We start from the raw sequence: 15,283 nt of genomic DNA, 5'->3' as shown, positions 1-15,283 counted from the left end.
AAACCACCTGATTTACTTCAACCATACACAAGTCTTCTCAACCCAGAGTGCAGAGTATCTCATTGAGATAACCCTAATCCAACCAATAAAACCCTCGGAACCAAAGCCATGGCTCCACATGCCGAGAGTGTCCTAGGTTAGGCTTTATATAGCACAAAACCATGTAGTTGTTCAACAATCCATCCGATGTGGTGTAATGGTTAACATCGCTGTCTCTCACACAGCAGCTCGGGGTTCGATTCCCCGCATCGGAAATTTCGAAGCTTTCTTTTCCACATCCGATGTGGTGTAATGGTCAACATCGCTGTCTCTCACACAGCAGCTCGGGGTTCGATTCCCCGCATCGGAAATTGATGCTTCTTTTTTTATTTTGTTTTGATAGACTTATTTTTTGCTACCTTTGGGTGTGGATATGGGTGGGTGCTCTGTAGTTCTTTTTTCCTTTAGAAATGGGTCTTGGCAATCATTATATTGCTGGTCTTGTTCAGTTTGGATATAGTGCCTTTTCTACTATGTTATTTCAACATTTAAATAAAATAATTATTTCTTTCTACTGTGAGTTACCATTGGATTGGACTTACTAGATGAATATACCTATTGAAACGTGCTATGAAAAACCCTTGTGATGATCACTTACTAAAAACGCGCCTTGTATAAATTAAGTTTATTCGCTTCTTCCCGTGTTTAAAGTGTATATACGACTGGTTACTCTTCGTATAGCATGATCAGTACGTTTTTGTGATGGACGGATTAAAAAGGAACGGACAACGTAAGAGGCATGGATTTTGTATATCAACCCAGTAGCCAGAGAATCATATTGCCAAGTCCGAGGAAACTGTTCTAACCTCATTCTAACATGCAAGTCATGAATACTTACCCCAGAGGAGACAGGTATGTTAACTACTTCAATCAGGTATCCGGTATCAAACGCCAAAATATAAACACGATATAGGCTCATAACAGAAAGGGACTCGAAGATGCATGCACAAGGAGAATCCACAAACCGCCGAACAATCATAACAGAAACACGTAAAATCCCATCCATGCCCAGTCAATTAATCAAGCGGACCGTTTGAGGCCTTCCTCAACCTCCTCTAGCAAAGACATCAGCTCCTTTCCACCTTCGCTATTCCTCCCTTCGGTCTCCAATCCACGTTCGAGCAAAGTCTTCGCCTCCTGCCACCGGGTCATCTCCGCCAAACACTTCGCCGCACGCCACCACGCCTTCACGTTCCCCACATGCTTGCTTTCCACACTTGTCTTGGCATCCAGCATGGCCTCAGGCCAATTCTGCTGCGCCATATGTGCCTGCGCCCGGTTGGCATACAGACCTGATAGCTCATCTCGCGCGAGAGTCACGGGCTCCCAACCAGGACGTCCTAGGGCCATATCGATGGCGTATGTATAAAGTTTGATAGCCTCGACGTGGTTGTTCTTGCGGTAAGCGGTGTTGGCTGAATCGCGCAGCTTGGTGATTTGGGCACTGCGCTTCGGGTTGATAGGGAGAGGAGGGGGAGGGACGTTGGGAGAGTCAAGGGCAAGGAGAGACCGGTGCAGGAGATTCAGTGATTTAAGCTCTTCATTGATGGACGCTGTCTGTTGGGCGGATTGCGACGATGAGGGCTCCAGAGATATAGCCTTGGAGGTGGGATCGAGGTGGAGAGGATATTGGTTGAAGATATCGATACTGCTGGCCATGGTGATTGCGTTGATGCCGAGGGTGGATCTTTCGACGGTACTTAGGCTTTGTAGTTGTCAGTAAGGGCTGGATTAATTGAAGACGGGAAAATACATACTGGGGAAATAATACTTTACCTTTTGATGTAGGCGCGAATTTTAGAGTACTTCTGGTAGTAGTGGCCGGCCCAAACTGAGGGTTGAGAATATCGAGAGATGGTGGTCCTAGTCCAGGCCGCAAGCTGTCCAAAAGAAGCACTACAGACCAGTTCCTAGAACAGAAGGCGGTGTAATAATTCCACAAGCACTATTGAATGGCACCGTCTTGGGCATCTCAGCCAACAGTTCTAGTTTTGTCTATATTTCCTTTATGCATGCAACTATCCCATAAAAAGTCTGGATATCGAATCCATAATTGGAAACACTACATTCAAGGACTATACCGGGCACTCTATGTAAATCATATTCTTATAAAGTCGTCCGAGAAACCTAGTATCTCAACGCTAGACACAGAAAGGAAAGTATGTCGTCAAAATCATCATGTAATAAACAATGTAAACATGTCCAGACAAGTCCCTCCGCTCAGGACCCAAATAAGCAACACAATCAGATGCAGAGCTTTGAGTACTGAGGAAAAAAAAAAAAAAAAAAAAGGCTAGAGAAACAAAGATAGTACAGCAATTGCAAATTGCGCCCACAAACACCACTCCATGGTCATTTCGAGATACAACGAAAGTTGAAACATTTCCCAGCTAGCATTCCTAGCGTCCGTAGCCGCTGCTAAAGTTTGAGCCGTACTCCGATGGCGGCGCGTAATGCTGTCCGTATGCACCGCCATAGCTGGTGTACGGATCATGTGGAACGCCTCCGCCAGTGGATGCGGTCGGATCGTAGGTACCGTGCATCGCAGAGCGTCCATTAGGATTCCCAAGCTCGTCTACTTCGCTCTGTTGCAGGAGAGCATAGTCCTCATCCCGGTCGCCACGGACCGAGGAACCCATGCCGGTGGCCCTTCCGGACCGGAAGTCATCCTCCTCCTCCTCAAATTCGTGCGCTGGGTTGGAAGAGAAGGCAGCCTTGCTTTGAGCGGCGAATGTAGGGTCGGAGACCGCATCGGGCAAAGTCCCCGTTCGACGGAAGTGCATAACATTGCGGAAGGACATGAAGGCAGTTACGATGAAGAGAAGGCTGCAGAAAACGAGGTTAGACATAAATAGCGGGAAGGAAACAAATGCACCACTTGAACTTACAAGATAACAACTCCCATGATCACCGTGGCGGTGCTAACTTTGCATTTACTGGCACTGCCGTATTTGAAATTATCGCAACCACCTTTCTTGCTGTCCTTATTCTTGTCTTTGTCCTTGTCGTCATCCGCTTTGCCCTCACTTTTACCCTGCGCAACATAGCTGGCGACGCATACCCATGCGGTGAACCACAAGAGAGCATACAAGCAATCGACGGTTGCGAAAGCGTAGACATTTCCGAAGCGTCGGGCGCGGGGCCACATAGGCACTGCCACGAGATATACTAAACCAGGGATACTGAACCAGCACTATAAAAACAAATTCATTAGAGCTGCGATTGAAGGGTGTTCTCAAGGAGATGAATGGACGAAACCCACCAGAGCCCAGTACCAGGCTGACCGCCCATCAATCCCACCACCCTTTGTGAAGACGGCTATCGTTAAAGCCCATGCCAGGAAGATAAGAAACGCTTGTACTCCATGGATGATGTTTTTTGTCCGTCCAGGATTGAATGAAGGTCGTGCCAATTTCATCTTCGTTGGATATGAAGGAGAATGGAACGGTGGTGCCTAACGAAAAGCGCTTCCTCAAAAAAAGGAAGGCTAGTGTTACAGAAGGATGTACAGTCGCTGCTAATGATATGTAGGTATTTAACCGATCAGATGCAGTGACTCAAGTCGAAGGTCAGATAGTAGCCGAGAATGGTAGAGGTGGGAACAGAAAAGGTCGTTGTGTGCCTCCGAGAAAAATGGTGGAATGGAATTGTTTATGCGAAGCAGTGAAAACCAGCAACGGGGCAACCCGATCAATGCCGCGCGGACACTAAGGAGACTAGTAGGCGGGTCTCAGGCGGATGGAAAGCAACGACTCGACCGCACAACGGCAAACCCAGAAATAGATGGTTCAAGGATAGAACCACGATAGTATAAGGGAGAGAAGGAGAGAAGACCAAAGAGATGAAAGGCTGCGAGGGAGACTGCAGCTATGAACAGGTGCTGTACGATACAGTAATCGATCCAAAAGTGGCTTAGGGTTGCTTACTCACCCAGCATAAAGTAAGTCAGCATCCTGTTGTATCATAGGGAAATTAATTCACAGGTGGAGACCTGAATGGCTGTGCAGCCAAATACCAAGTGCTCCATATACTCCGTAGAGTTCTGGAGTCTGGACACTTTTGCATCTGTTTGTTGCATCCACTACTTCAAGCCGGCATTTTATCCACGGATTCCTTGGATATCGACACGAAGCCCTTCCAAGCATGGAGAGAACAGGAACCTTACAAGGCGGAATCCTAAAAGAGTGGACTATAGAAGACTAAAGAAATAATAAAGCCTATCAATTTAAGAAAATTATGTATTATAGATTTTCTGTTACTATATATAGGGTGCAAGGCTACACAGCACCTTTTCTTTTTTTTTTTTGGCTCAATTATGAAACAATGTTTAACAAACCTAAATATCTAACTGTTAGTCATAAATATTGTAAGAATACTTGTATGTATGTCCAGACAATACATCAATTCTCTACATCCCTGTTAAGATCACTACTCTCTGCATTTTAGGATAACATAAGACTAACATTTTTAAGCAGACTATGGGGGAAATTTTCTACCAATAGCCATGGCGCAATTGTGTCCGAATTCTTTTCCATTGATTGGTATGTTAAGAACCCCCTCACAAATTCCTAACCTATTATAGCAGAAATATGCTGGGAAAGACGGGGTAGGGTAATAAATAGGTGATAAGCACCTTGCTTGTAGAGTGAAACATAGGACCTATGCTGTATCCAAAATCTCAATGACACCTGACCTTCCATCCATGCTATTTACAATCAATTTACATTAAACAGAGCAAATTAATCAAAAGCCCATTGGCCAATCATGAATGTAAACAAAGGTTACACTAAGATATCGTTCTCCTGGAAACGAGTCTATTCATGGAAACATAGAAACGCCACAATACCTTTAGCTTCTCGGCTGTGCTCCACAGATCTACAAACTTGAGGATTCTACATAATGATAAAACACCCCTATAAGAAGTATGCCCGCAACACCTTTCATTAGTCATAATAGAATATCAAAAGGCTGTCGGAATTTCATCATGTACGGCATACGTACTACGAGCTGGCTGCAAGCTTTTTTGAAAATGGATATCGCGTCCTGGTTTGCTTTACTACACTTGGTCGGGTCCTCGATCACAATGAAAAGGTTGAAGATGAGGTCGCTGTCATGGGATATGTCGCTCAGCAAACATAGATTCCTCTCCTAAAGGACCTAGGATTTGGCAAATGTGTGTTTGGTCCATGCATTGTGATAGATTTTATCGAAATTGTTTGAGCGGATATCTCAAAGATTCGTCTTAGGTGACGGTCAGATTGAGCTCGAGAATCCCTGTCTGTCTTGAAGACAGCTCATTTCGGCATGGCTGAGGTCCTTCTGGAGCTTTCAAAGCCCAAATTTCCGTTTATTGGTGCTATTATACAGGATGACTCAGGTGATTGGACCGTACAAAAGTGCCTGTTCACTTTCAACATGAATCGACTTGGTCTGTTCCGGCTCTATTGCGATGACCTTTGCCCCGACAACGTCATCCTTGATGCATCAAAAATTTGTTGTCATTGGAGTGGTCGATTGTGAGTTTGCTTAGCCTGCTCTTGTTGAATTTACGTGTGCTGCTACTTGGTAGCTCTTATTAGAGCGTTTGGAGGACTGGGAGCTCGATCTTAATCAATTTTTGGTATGCTTTATGCTGAGGTTTTGCACTTTCTTGAGGTACTTCAAGATTGTGAGACCATAAAAATTAAAGATGGTCCCTTTTTTGGATTTGCCTTGCTTCACCACACAGCTCTACGCTTGATGAGATCTATTGGAACTTTCATTGATCCGAGAACTATTTTGGTCCTTTTACAACAATTGAGGATGGACTATGTTAAATAGAGACGAGGGTGTGAACATTGACACCTTTATTAAGATAAAATTCCACCAAGAAAATGAAGACAGTTTGGTTTCTCATTACGGTGTTCATGATCTAGTTGACGACTAAGTGTAACTAGTTGATTTGATTAATCCACTTATACAGTCACCGGTGAGGCAAAAAATAGTTGTGTTTTACTCAAGGTAGAATGAATGCATGTACATTTTTGCTTTGAATGTTCATTGTTTTTTTATTTTATAACATTGTTGGATGGACGTTATCCAACAATGGCCGGTTGGTGTAGTTGGTTATCACGTATCGTTAACACCGATAAGGTCGCCGGATCGAGCCCGGCACTGGTCATTTCTTTTTTCTTGTTCTGTTTTCATTTTAATTACGTTGTTATTTCTTTCTTTTCTATTTAGGCATTTTGACTAGGATTTTCCCTCCCCTTTTTTCTTCTTTGCTGTCCTTAAATACCCTCTTTCATCTCTGTAACAGTTTGCATCTCTGCATTGTTCTCAGCTTTATTCTATGTTAAGCTGGCTATAGTTCCGAAGGAGTGTTCGAAATTTAAATAAAGTTACTACCGCTTTTTCGTTTATCAACTATAGAATGAAACCAATGAGAAGCCAAGGATGTTAGAGTTAAAATAAGGCATTTTATGGTCGTTTTGTCTCTCTCTAGTTATTCTATAAATGCATGAATCATTAGGCACCAGAGGTCCAAGTAGAGTAAACCTATGATTAGTGTAGCTGGGGCTTGAGGCTTAAGGAGCTAATTATTAAAACAGTAAATGGTAAGACAATCGATTTTGAAATATATAATTATCTGTAAGAAGAGACTATATAAATGATAGAATAATGCGGAAGTTAACGATTCAATCATCTACCTGAGTGGTTGCCTACTAAGGGTCCATGCCAACACCTGTTTTATCTCGTTATAGTTTTGCTGAGTCGAAGAGTAAAAAGAAGGATAAAGGTATGATAAACGAATGAAGGTAGAGGGAAATGAGTATGTTGCAGTAATGCTGAGCGGTTTCATGTTCTTTTCGTATCGCTGCTGAATATCGATTCCAGCACTTTCAATGGTCGATAGACATGGGCATCACACCACCATGGTAATGGGTCATGAATCGAGAATCGCCAGCCCTTCCAGAACCCAAGAACATCTTCCATTTCACTAAGCAGTCGGTCAAATTCCTGAAGAATTGGGTAAAATGCAAGAAGTACGCTTCGAACATCCCATTCTCTCACGCTCTGATAAAGACTGAAGTTGGGACGTGGTGTTGTAGATATGATGGATTTGGCTTCCTGTATGCGTAGTGTGTCAACGGAATCCGTGGACACTATGCCGTTGAGATGTGGTGATTCCACTGTTAAGTACCCACGGATGAGTGAATCTGATGCATCTTGTAGTAGACTTGCGACAGCAATTGCGCCCTGTGTGCAACCGGCAATGCTAAGGGCGTAGCGCACATGGTTGGTGTCGACCTCCTCATCCACCATCAATCGAACACAGAGATGACCCGTCATCCGATGTCCACCTTTTAACGCAAAGCGCTCCATAAGCCTATGAATTGCCACCGCGAGCCCCTCATCTAGGCGCGATTGACCCCAGTTTGGCACACTGTCTGCCGGGTGCACTTTGATCGACCTGACATGACCCCGGACCACCAACAACTCAGCCAGAATCTCTCCCACACGACTCTCTTGTTGTAAAATCCATGGACTCTCTTTCGAGATCTGGATCTCACTAACTTCTGAATAGGTTAAACTTATAGTTCTCTTCGGCAGGATGACAGTTTTGTCGTCTCCCATGATGGAATTCGGTCTGTACATGCGATAGGTCTTGGTGGGCGACCGATGTAAGATTTTATGGATGGAATCGCGCGACTGGACGTGGTGATTCTCCACTACTGGTAGGCCCTTTTCAACCAGGTACTGACGAAAGGTCTCTTCCCTGCTGAATACCGTCGCAAGCTCCGTGTCTAAAGTTATACATTTGCAATCGGTCCGACCCTCAATTACCTGCTTGGCGACTGCATCTTCAAAAACGGTGGCACTGTGAGAACAGGGAACCCAGACATCGATTTTTTCACGGTGGATAATGTCAAGCAGCCGAGAGACATAGTTCGACTTCGGGACACGATAGAAAGTGACAAGGCATTTGGACATGCTCTCTCCCGAGGGGATTGACGAATCCGTGAGATTTGCGCCGACCACCCGATGACCTTGATAGTACCAACTTCGCGCAACTGATAATCCGTATGGCGTATCTACTCCCGTTACGAGGACTGTTTTTGGATAGAACTGCACATCTCGCAGGGCCGCTTGTCGTCTTTGAATCGGGGCCGAGCGCGAAAGTGAGGAGAAATACCCCGCAATGTAAGCTGCCAAGAGAATGGCATTGTTGAAGGGAAGAAGAACAAGAGCTACAGTTATGCGGAGCAATTGCAAGAATAGTCCAAAGTGGAGTTTGTCTCGAGCAGTATAGAACGACCTTTGCTTCGAAATCGAGCTGAAAGCTCGTCGCACCGTAGGAACAGCCATGGTGTCGGGTGCCTGCATTCATGGAGATGAAGAGGAACAGACAGCTGAATCTGGTGTTTAACTGTTGACTGTTGACAACTTTTCCTACCCCTCCGGAATGCTGCAAGGCGACCACGTCAGCGATGCATTACAACGACAGCTTGAAGTGGCTGGGCTGAGACCCTCTCTTTTTTTTTTTTTTTTTTTAGCATCTTCACATGAACCGTAGGGCAGCAAGCTCATGAAATTAAGACCAGAAACGTCGTGGCTTCTTCAACTGACATTTAATAGTCCTGATTATGACTAGTATTCTGCGGGTAAGAACTGATGACCATGGATACGGCATTTTTGCAAGGGCTTGGTTGGTATGAACAGAGTTTCAATCTCAATTTGAGACAACACATGCTTGAGAAATGTAACCCTGTAAAGCATCTGAATTACGTGTTCGAATTGAATTCTCAGACAAAATTGCTTAATGCCTTGATATAGGAAACTTGCTCAAGATTTTATTTTCCTCATATAAAAAGTTAATATTTAGGCAAATATGTCTATAGATCTCATTGTCATTCCACCAAATTTATCACTACACTTTATTACCTTCCTGTTTTACCTTAATATTAATATATGGAATTTCCTCTAGATGTTTTAATAAATGACCGCGCCAGGGTAGTATATATCTTTATTTCTTAATATAAGTATAGGACCTTCACTTCATATTCTAGAACTTCCAACTATTTAAACAAAAGAATAGGACAGGTTCTTATTGACCTTCAATATTCTACAGTCCTAGCTTGTCTTTGATAAACCGCCTTCTCTCCTACCCCGAAGTCTTTAGTCCTTATAGTAGCGCCTATAATAAAGGAATGGATTATTTTATTTTTTCCAGTTGGCTTCATACCCCAAATATTATACCCATCATTATATCCGGGAAAGATAGGTCATTTAGAGCACATTGTCACCAGTATATCAGGCTCATACCAGAGTAGTGGCACCCATGTTTGATAGAGCTAAGGTTTTTAAGTACCCTAATGATGTCTGTTCCTCTAAGTTCTCCGGGGGAAGCACTGAGTGAACATCTAATTCGTCCACCTTCACGCATCGAAATCTGTCATCTTACTCCCTTTCACGTACTCTTCTTGGCCTTAGACACCGCACCGTTGGCATCCACAATAGATCTGTTCCGGATCTTCCGATGCGCCAGATGAACGGCCCTTCAATTTGGAAATTGTAATTTGCCTTTGCATCTAGAAAGGCTCGGTTAATGGCCTGTTTACTCGCCAATTGGGAGTCCTAAATCCGATGGTATGTTACTGCACTGTCCTCCATCTCCTCATAGTAGTAAATACAGGCTCGACAGTAAGTGTCTGGCTTCAATATCTCTTTTTAGCGATCCCAGTATGGAAATGAAGCTGTCCCCTACAGCCTCCATTATGAAGTGGTGTCGCAGTCAACGAGTTTCATACGAATTCTTCGACAACAAAGTGATGGGAGTTTAAAATCTCTCCGGATACCTTTACGCCTTTTACTCCATTTTATCCATTTTAAAAGCGCAAGTTCTTCCTTCTTCTTGCGCTTGTCTGGACGATCTCGAAATCCTTGTTGCATTTCTTTTAAACATCCGCGGCGCCGTAACCCAAAGGCTCTAGCCTGAGCAATGTCAAGCATACGTTGTTTTTCACATTTGCTAGGAAGGGGGCGGATAATTGGGACTGACTTAAGAGCTAGCTATGGTAGTCCAAAGTGAAGCATCACATCTGGCGTTGGCGCCACTTGATACTCTGGCTGGGAAATGCTGCAATTAAACAACTGCAGATGATGGTTGGAAGGTAAAGAAAAGGACCAAAATCAGAACATGTCCGGCACCGGGAATAACATAGCTCGTTAAATAGCCTGTCAATTGAGAAATATGAGGTATAATTTGTTGCGTCTAAAACGCGGAATGTGTCTGAGGCATGCTTTCTTAGCGGAAAGTAGGCTGGGAAAGATTCCACTAGGCTTCTTGTTCTTGTGTTGACACGACGCAGAATCCCCAGACTGGTTCGATCCAGATAGGAAAGTGTCTGATATAGCAATTTGAGCGGAAGTTCGCCCAGCAGAGTTGTGGATGGCGACTTATTATTTCGCATTTTGTTAGAAGGAGCTTTGCACACCCCAGTCTCGGGATTGCCAGGATAAGGACGACGATGTAGGTTTAAGACATCCATAGCTGGTTCCTTCCGGCGATATGCTGTGTCTGAAGCTATCGAGGCAAGCATGAGAGACAAATATCTCTATAGTGCGATATACTCCAAAGTTGCTTGCTTTAACTTATATACCAATGAGGCTATGATGAACAGACTACATCTCTGCATTCCCAACAATGGTACAAACTCGTCATTATATTCTTCTGCCTCGCCCGTCGTTCATCTCAAAGACGTGGCCTTGAGCGCCCACTATTATCGTGGACCCAGTCAAAAAGAAGGTATGTGAGTGCTCAGAGTATTTCGAGGAGGCGTGCAATGAATTGGGAAAGTTAAAACCAAAGGCCGAAGAGGACACCAATACAGTACCTTTCGTTATCTTTCAAGCTCTGCGAAAAATACTCAGTCTGATATTATTTGTGAGCTAATGAGTGTAAGATCCTGCTCTCTAGCCCTTATTCTATCGAACCGCGCTGGTCTAGCCTCGTTATAACGAGGTTCGCTTAACAGTAATCGATTCTTCGAGCGATAAGTGTGCACCGGTGCATCGATCCTTTAGGAGAAAGAAAAGACCGCTGATAATCAGTGTCTCTCACTTTCGCATGGGCGCGAGAGAGAATGTGAAGCCCCCAAGTCCAACTGATACTCTAGCAATCAGCGGCAGCGCTGACTTTTAACTTCCTCATCATTTCGCGCGAGAAGAAGCGCTACGGCACTCAAAAGTAGAACCAGAATTCAACCATCCAAGAATACAAGTCTTGAGAATGATATGCGGTAAGATTATGCAAAACAAGACTGGTTGACAATGATGTCCCTGATACTAGGACTGCTGAGCACGTTCAGCATACCAATGCTTCTAGCGAAATAATGCAGTAAGCCATTGCAGGACATCGGTCAGAAGAGCTGATACTTGAGAGTCGATTATTTTGAGCAAGCATGTAACCCATCCATGGATATAGTACAAAACACCTTACAATCGTTCCTCCAGATTGAGTATTGTCCGAACATGTCTTTGGGACAACCGATCCTGGGGGCTAATGAATTCACAACGTCACTTTTCTGCAGAGAAGAAGTGTCAGTGCCGTGGACGCCTTCTCCTTTTGGGGCCCCTACTGTGGAGAATTTAAGCTTGGAGGTGAGGGACGCAACGGACATGACCATAGAATTCTGTCGTGGGAATTTGGGTCAATTCTTCCCACAGTCCACTACCTACAGCATGCAGCATCCGGCAATGACTTTGTTGTTCCCTTCAAACGTGGATACTGGTGCTAGTACCACTCAAGCTTTTCGGAAAGTTTTCCAGTCACACCTTGTCCGACGATCCATTTTGATGCGAGCATGAATTCGGATGAAAACGCAGCGGAACAACAGTCGCTAAACGCAACGTCCCGACTCTTCCACTCGCACCGATATTATGATGATGGCGGGCCTCTGGCTTGACGACGGAACACAGCGTATCGAATTCACCCGTAGTTTACAGCAACATCCGTGGCTCGTTGACCCTTTGGATCTCGACAATGAGCCGGATACATCGCGAGATTCCACCCAGCCTAGGCGAAACGATAATACAATACTGCAATGGATGGAGTGGGTTGAGACAGCTCGAAAGTCTTGAGCGGCACTTCCCTGGCAAGCAAGCCGTCATCTGTCAAGGTTTAGTCTGGTTATACTAGGCCAAGCAATTTCAACTTCGCGGCACGGAAGGGCTGGTAGCGCCAAAATGTGCAGCAGAGAACGGGAAGTACATGAACTAGTTGCTGGCAAAACGCCTGCGGAAGCTGAAGGTTGGAAGTCGGGACAGCAGTTGGAGGACATACCCGACGATGACTTGCCCCGGTGCCAGAACCTGCGAAAGACTTCAAGTCTATCACATCGCAGCTCAAACGTCTTGACGAGTTAGCCAATTTTCCGATAGCTATGTCTCATCAACTACAGCTGACAAGTTGGAAGAAGATTTTATCGTGAGGAGTACGAGCTTGTCATTGCTTCTAATGTGAGAACCATTTACTTTGCAACTCATGAGGAAATCCCGCTAATTGCTGCGCTGGAGTTGCATGCAACCTCTGTTCTGCATGACACACCCGTTAATCTCAAGGCTTTACTGAAACCACTGGGCCGGCTATTCTTGCAGGAGTTCTCACCGGGTAAGTCATCGCAGTCCAAGATCAGTGGAAGATCACCCGCTCACAGTCACAGAGGTCAAAAGCATGGCATATGTCATGTTAAGTAATTTGACTCAGGTCCTGCAACTACGAACAATACAGAATTTCCAAAGGTAACTTGCTTGGTTTGTGGCTCGGCGACGCAGACGGCCGTGGTGGCCAGCCGTTCGTCTCCCCTTCGACATTATGCCTTTGGCAATAACGAAAAGATTGTTTTGCTCGTTGAGGGCCTCTTTACCTTCGGACACTCTAAGTCAAGAGTTGTTGATAGAGAAACATCGGAATTCGGGGATCCGATTACCATCCCCCTGAATCGCTTCCATTCCTTTAGATAGTAAAAAAGGAGAGTGAGCACGTTGGTAAGCGTGTTGGTTGCGCAGTCAATACAGTTGATATTGTTATTCTCCCTAGTAGTCTACCGGCGTGTAGCTGCTACAGTGTTTTTCTGCCACACATTCCTTCCCCTGAGCGAATGATCATAACAGTTGTATTTGAAGTACTTTCCCTCCTGCGCTAGCTTTTTCACTATCGAGCCACTCTACATAGTAATTAAGACCTTTTGACCCAGTAGCATACTCGATCTGTATTTCTAGGCACCTGCGGAATGCAGAATAAAGCTGTATCTTTAGAATCCAAGCATCCATACTTCTTCGAGCCGTGGAGAAGATGTGCTCGCTTTCAGACGCGCTTTTTTGTGAGTATATATATATATCGATAGGACAAAACAGATTTCGAATCTTTACTTCCTGGGTTAGCGACTTCCTCCGTCTCTTAAATACCGTGATTCCCATCGATACTGCTCTGCCTCGAGCTATGATGCTGCCCTAACTTGGGCGGTGTAGTGGGCGTGAGCAGAGGAAGGCCAAGGAAGCGAACATTGGATTGTGAACTTGAGACAATGATTGATGGATCGTCACACTTATCCTTCGCGTCGAAGGCTAGGCCAGAGGGTTGCTTATAAAGAGGTTGTTAAAGAGAGCATGCAACGAATGTGTTTTGCGAAGCAACTATATAGCATCATGTCAAGTCATAAATATACTGATTCCTTCCTATTCATGTAGTATTACTGAGTCCTACAAAATTGGCTCAAAGATTGAAAACACTGAACAATCATTGATCAAACTGATAAATGATCTGGTGATAGCAATCCTTTGTGTGCTTTCTGGCTCTAAGACCTAACTGTATGTTCACCCGGTGCGTATGGCTAAAGAATGGGGAATCAGTTGGCGCACCTCAAGGAGCCATTCATTGCTTGACCAGCCTACACATTAGTAAATATATAACATATGTATACTATATTCCATCACATACGACCATAGGGTGTGGAAAACAGGGCTTCCCGTCCGCTCAGCCGTACTTAACCCACACGCCGGCCGGTTAGTAGTTGGGTGGGTGACCACCAGCGAATCCCGGCTGTTGTATGTTTTTTATAATCATTTATAGTGATTTGTTGGGCTTAGTGCCTTGAATATCTTCAGGCTCTTTATCTGCCTTTACCTGAAGCTCACCTGAATGTTCTGAACGCCCCTGGACTTAAATAATCCGCACCCAGCCTACATTAAACCGTGTAATGGCGACGTGTTCTTTTAACCATTAATTACACTTATGAGGTGACTCCTATTTGAGCTGGCTCTGCTCGGTACGAGATGAATTTGCATAGTAGCTTGGCCTCTCTGCGTGATAGGTTAACAAGTCCTCTAGAACATCAGGGTTGGGGTTGCGAGCGGCTTTAACAGCAGGTGTATTGTCCAAGTTTGACACAAAACTCACGCTTTGCCAACATCCTTCTCACGATACGTGAGATAGGGGCCCATCTCCTTGATCGTCAAGCGCGATTTATCCGTCTGCGCCCTCATAAAGGTGAACGTGGGCTCGAGAATCCCATCGGCGAGATCTCGGTCATGGGTCCGCATACTTTCCCACAGGTAGTACATGATCCATTCAGCCGGGACCTTTCGGTCAGGGAGGACATCTCCTCGAGCAATGGGGATAAGCTTCTCGTTATAGGCTGAGCCATCCTTGAACGACATGTCTTCGAGGAGATCTATACGTCGATTAGTTGCTGCTTCGTCCCGTTGCCACGGTAGGCCGGGCCATCAATCATAATGATATGTATGCATACCATCTATGAGAAAGAGCAGGGTCAAGAGCTTGCAGGCGAACTGGATGCGGTCGTCCTTGGCCATGGGAAAGTACAGGCAGGTCACATACGAGAACCCAGCGCCCACGAACTTCTTCTTCGCCTTGTCATCCTTGAAAGGCCAATGTGTAAGGAAGTACTCGTTGACTTGGTTGGTTACTTCTGGCTCGAGAGGATGGCATCGGACTTTAAATCGTGATGCAAGTGGGACATCTGCCTTTCCAGTAGGACTCGGAGGTGGGCTTTCTACGCCAGCATCATTGTGGACAGGGTAGGCAAGGTTTGGCTGATAACTGATGACTGCTGCCATTGCGCAGGAGATCTTAACAAGGAAGATTTGGGGTGTGAGAAAGAAATTTACGAGTATGGACGGCACTGAGAGGCACGACTATCTTGCTCAAATGTGCAAGAAACAGACTGAGCCCTAGATTGGC

The 15,283-nt window shown here is 45.0% G+C and overlaps 5 protein-coding genes and 3 non-coding genes across 8 annotated transcripts; 4 read left to right on the top strand and 4 right to left on the bottom strand.

Annotated features, from left to right (window-relative positions):
- Positions 1-182: 182 nt before the first annotated feature.
- Positions 183-254, top strand: ATNIH1004_006395. Its single transcript has one exon. It is a non-coding gene; the product is annotated as a tRNA-Glu (tRNA).
- A 23-nt stretch (positions 255-277) lies between these two features.
- Positions 278-349, top strand: ATNIH1004_006394. The gene has a single exon. It is a non-coding gene; the product is annotated as a tRNA-Glu (tRNA).
- Positions 350-1,059: 710 nt separating this feature from the next.
- ATNIH1004_006393 (uncharacterized protein) lies at positions 1,060-1,698 on the bottom strand (the record flags this gene model as incomplete). The annotated part of the gene is made up of 1 exon (XM_033571027.1): positions 1,060-1,698. One exon carries the CDS (start codon positions 1,696-1,698, stop codon positions 1,060-1,062), a length of 639 nt encoding a protein of 212 aa, XP_033427059.1.
- A 740-nt stretch (positions 1,699-2,438) lies between these two features.
- Positions 2,439-3,187, bottom strand: ATNIH1004_006392 (uncharacterized protein; the record flags this gene model as incomplete). The annotated part of the gene is made up of 2 exons (XM_033571026.1): positions 2,439-2,865; positions 2,928-3,187. 2 exons carry the CDS (start codon positions 3,185-3,187, stop codon positions 2,439-2,441), a joined length of 687 nt encoding a protein of 228 aa, XP_033427058.1.
- Positions 3,188-6,125: 2,938 nt separating this feature from the next.
- ATNIH1004_006391 lies at positions 6,126-6,199 on the top strand. Its single transcript has one exon. It is a non-coding gene; the product is annotated as a tRNA-Val (tRNA).
- A 677-nt stretch (positions 6,200-6,876) lies between these two features.
- On the bottom strand, positions 6,877-8,388 carry ATNIH1004_006390 (uncharacterized protein; the record flags this gene model as incomplete). Its single annotated transcript, XM_033571025.1, has 1 exon — positions 6,877-8,388. One exon carries the CDS (start codon positions 8,386-8,388, stop codon positions 6,877-6,879), a length of 1,512 nt encoding a protein of 503 aa, XP_033427057.1.
- A 3,879-nt stretch (positions 8,389-12,267) lies between these two features.
- ATNIH1004_006389 (uncharacterized protein) lies at positions 12,268-12,826 on the top strand (the record flags this gene model as incomplete). Its single annotated transcript, XM_033571024.1, has 4 exons — positions 12,268-12,331; positions 12,391-12,442; positions 12,498-12,691; positions 12,744-12,826. The coding sequence occupies 4 exons, from the start codon at positions 12,268-12,270 to the stop codon at positions 12,824-12,826; spliced, it is 393 nt and encodes a 130-aa protein (XP_033427056.1).
- A 1,486-nt stretch (positions 12,827-14,312) lies between these two features.
- Positions 14,313-15,159, bottom strand: ARI1 (terpene cyclase; the record flags this gene model as incomplete). The annotated part of the gene is made up of 3 exons (XM_033571023.1): positions 14,313-14,382; positions 14,480-14,753; positions 14,832-15,159. 3 exons carry the CDS (start codon positions 15,157-15,159, stop codon positions 14,313-14,315), a joined length of 672 nt encoding a protein of 223 aa, XP_033427055.1.
- Between the last annotated feature and the right edge of the window lie 124 nt (positions 15,160-15,283).

Source organism: Aspergillus tanneri (genome assembly GCF_003426965.1).
Source record: "Aspergillus tanneri strain NIH1004 chromosome Unknown AapTan_4_pilon_pilon_pilon, whole genome shotgun sequence".
NCBI classification, from domain to species: domain Eukaryota; kingdom Fungi; phylum Ascomycota; class Eurotiomycetes; order Eurotiales; family Aspergillaceae; genus Aspergillus; species Aspergillus tanneri.
This window is presented reverse-complemented; position numbering and strand designations above follow the sequence as displayed.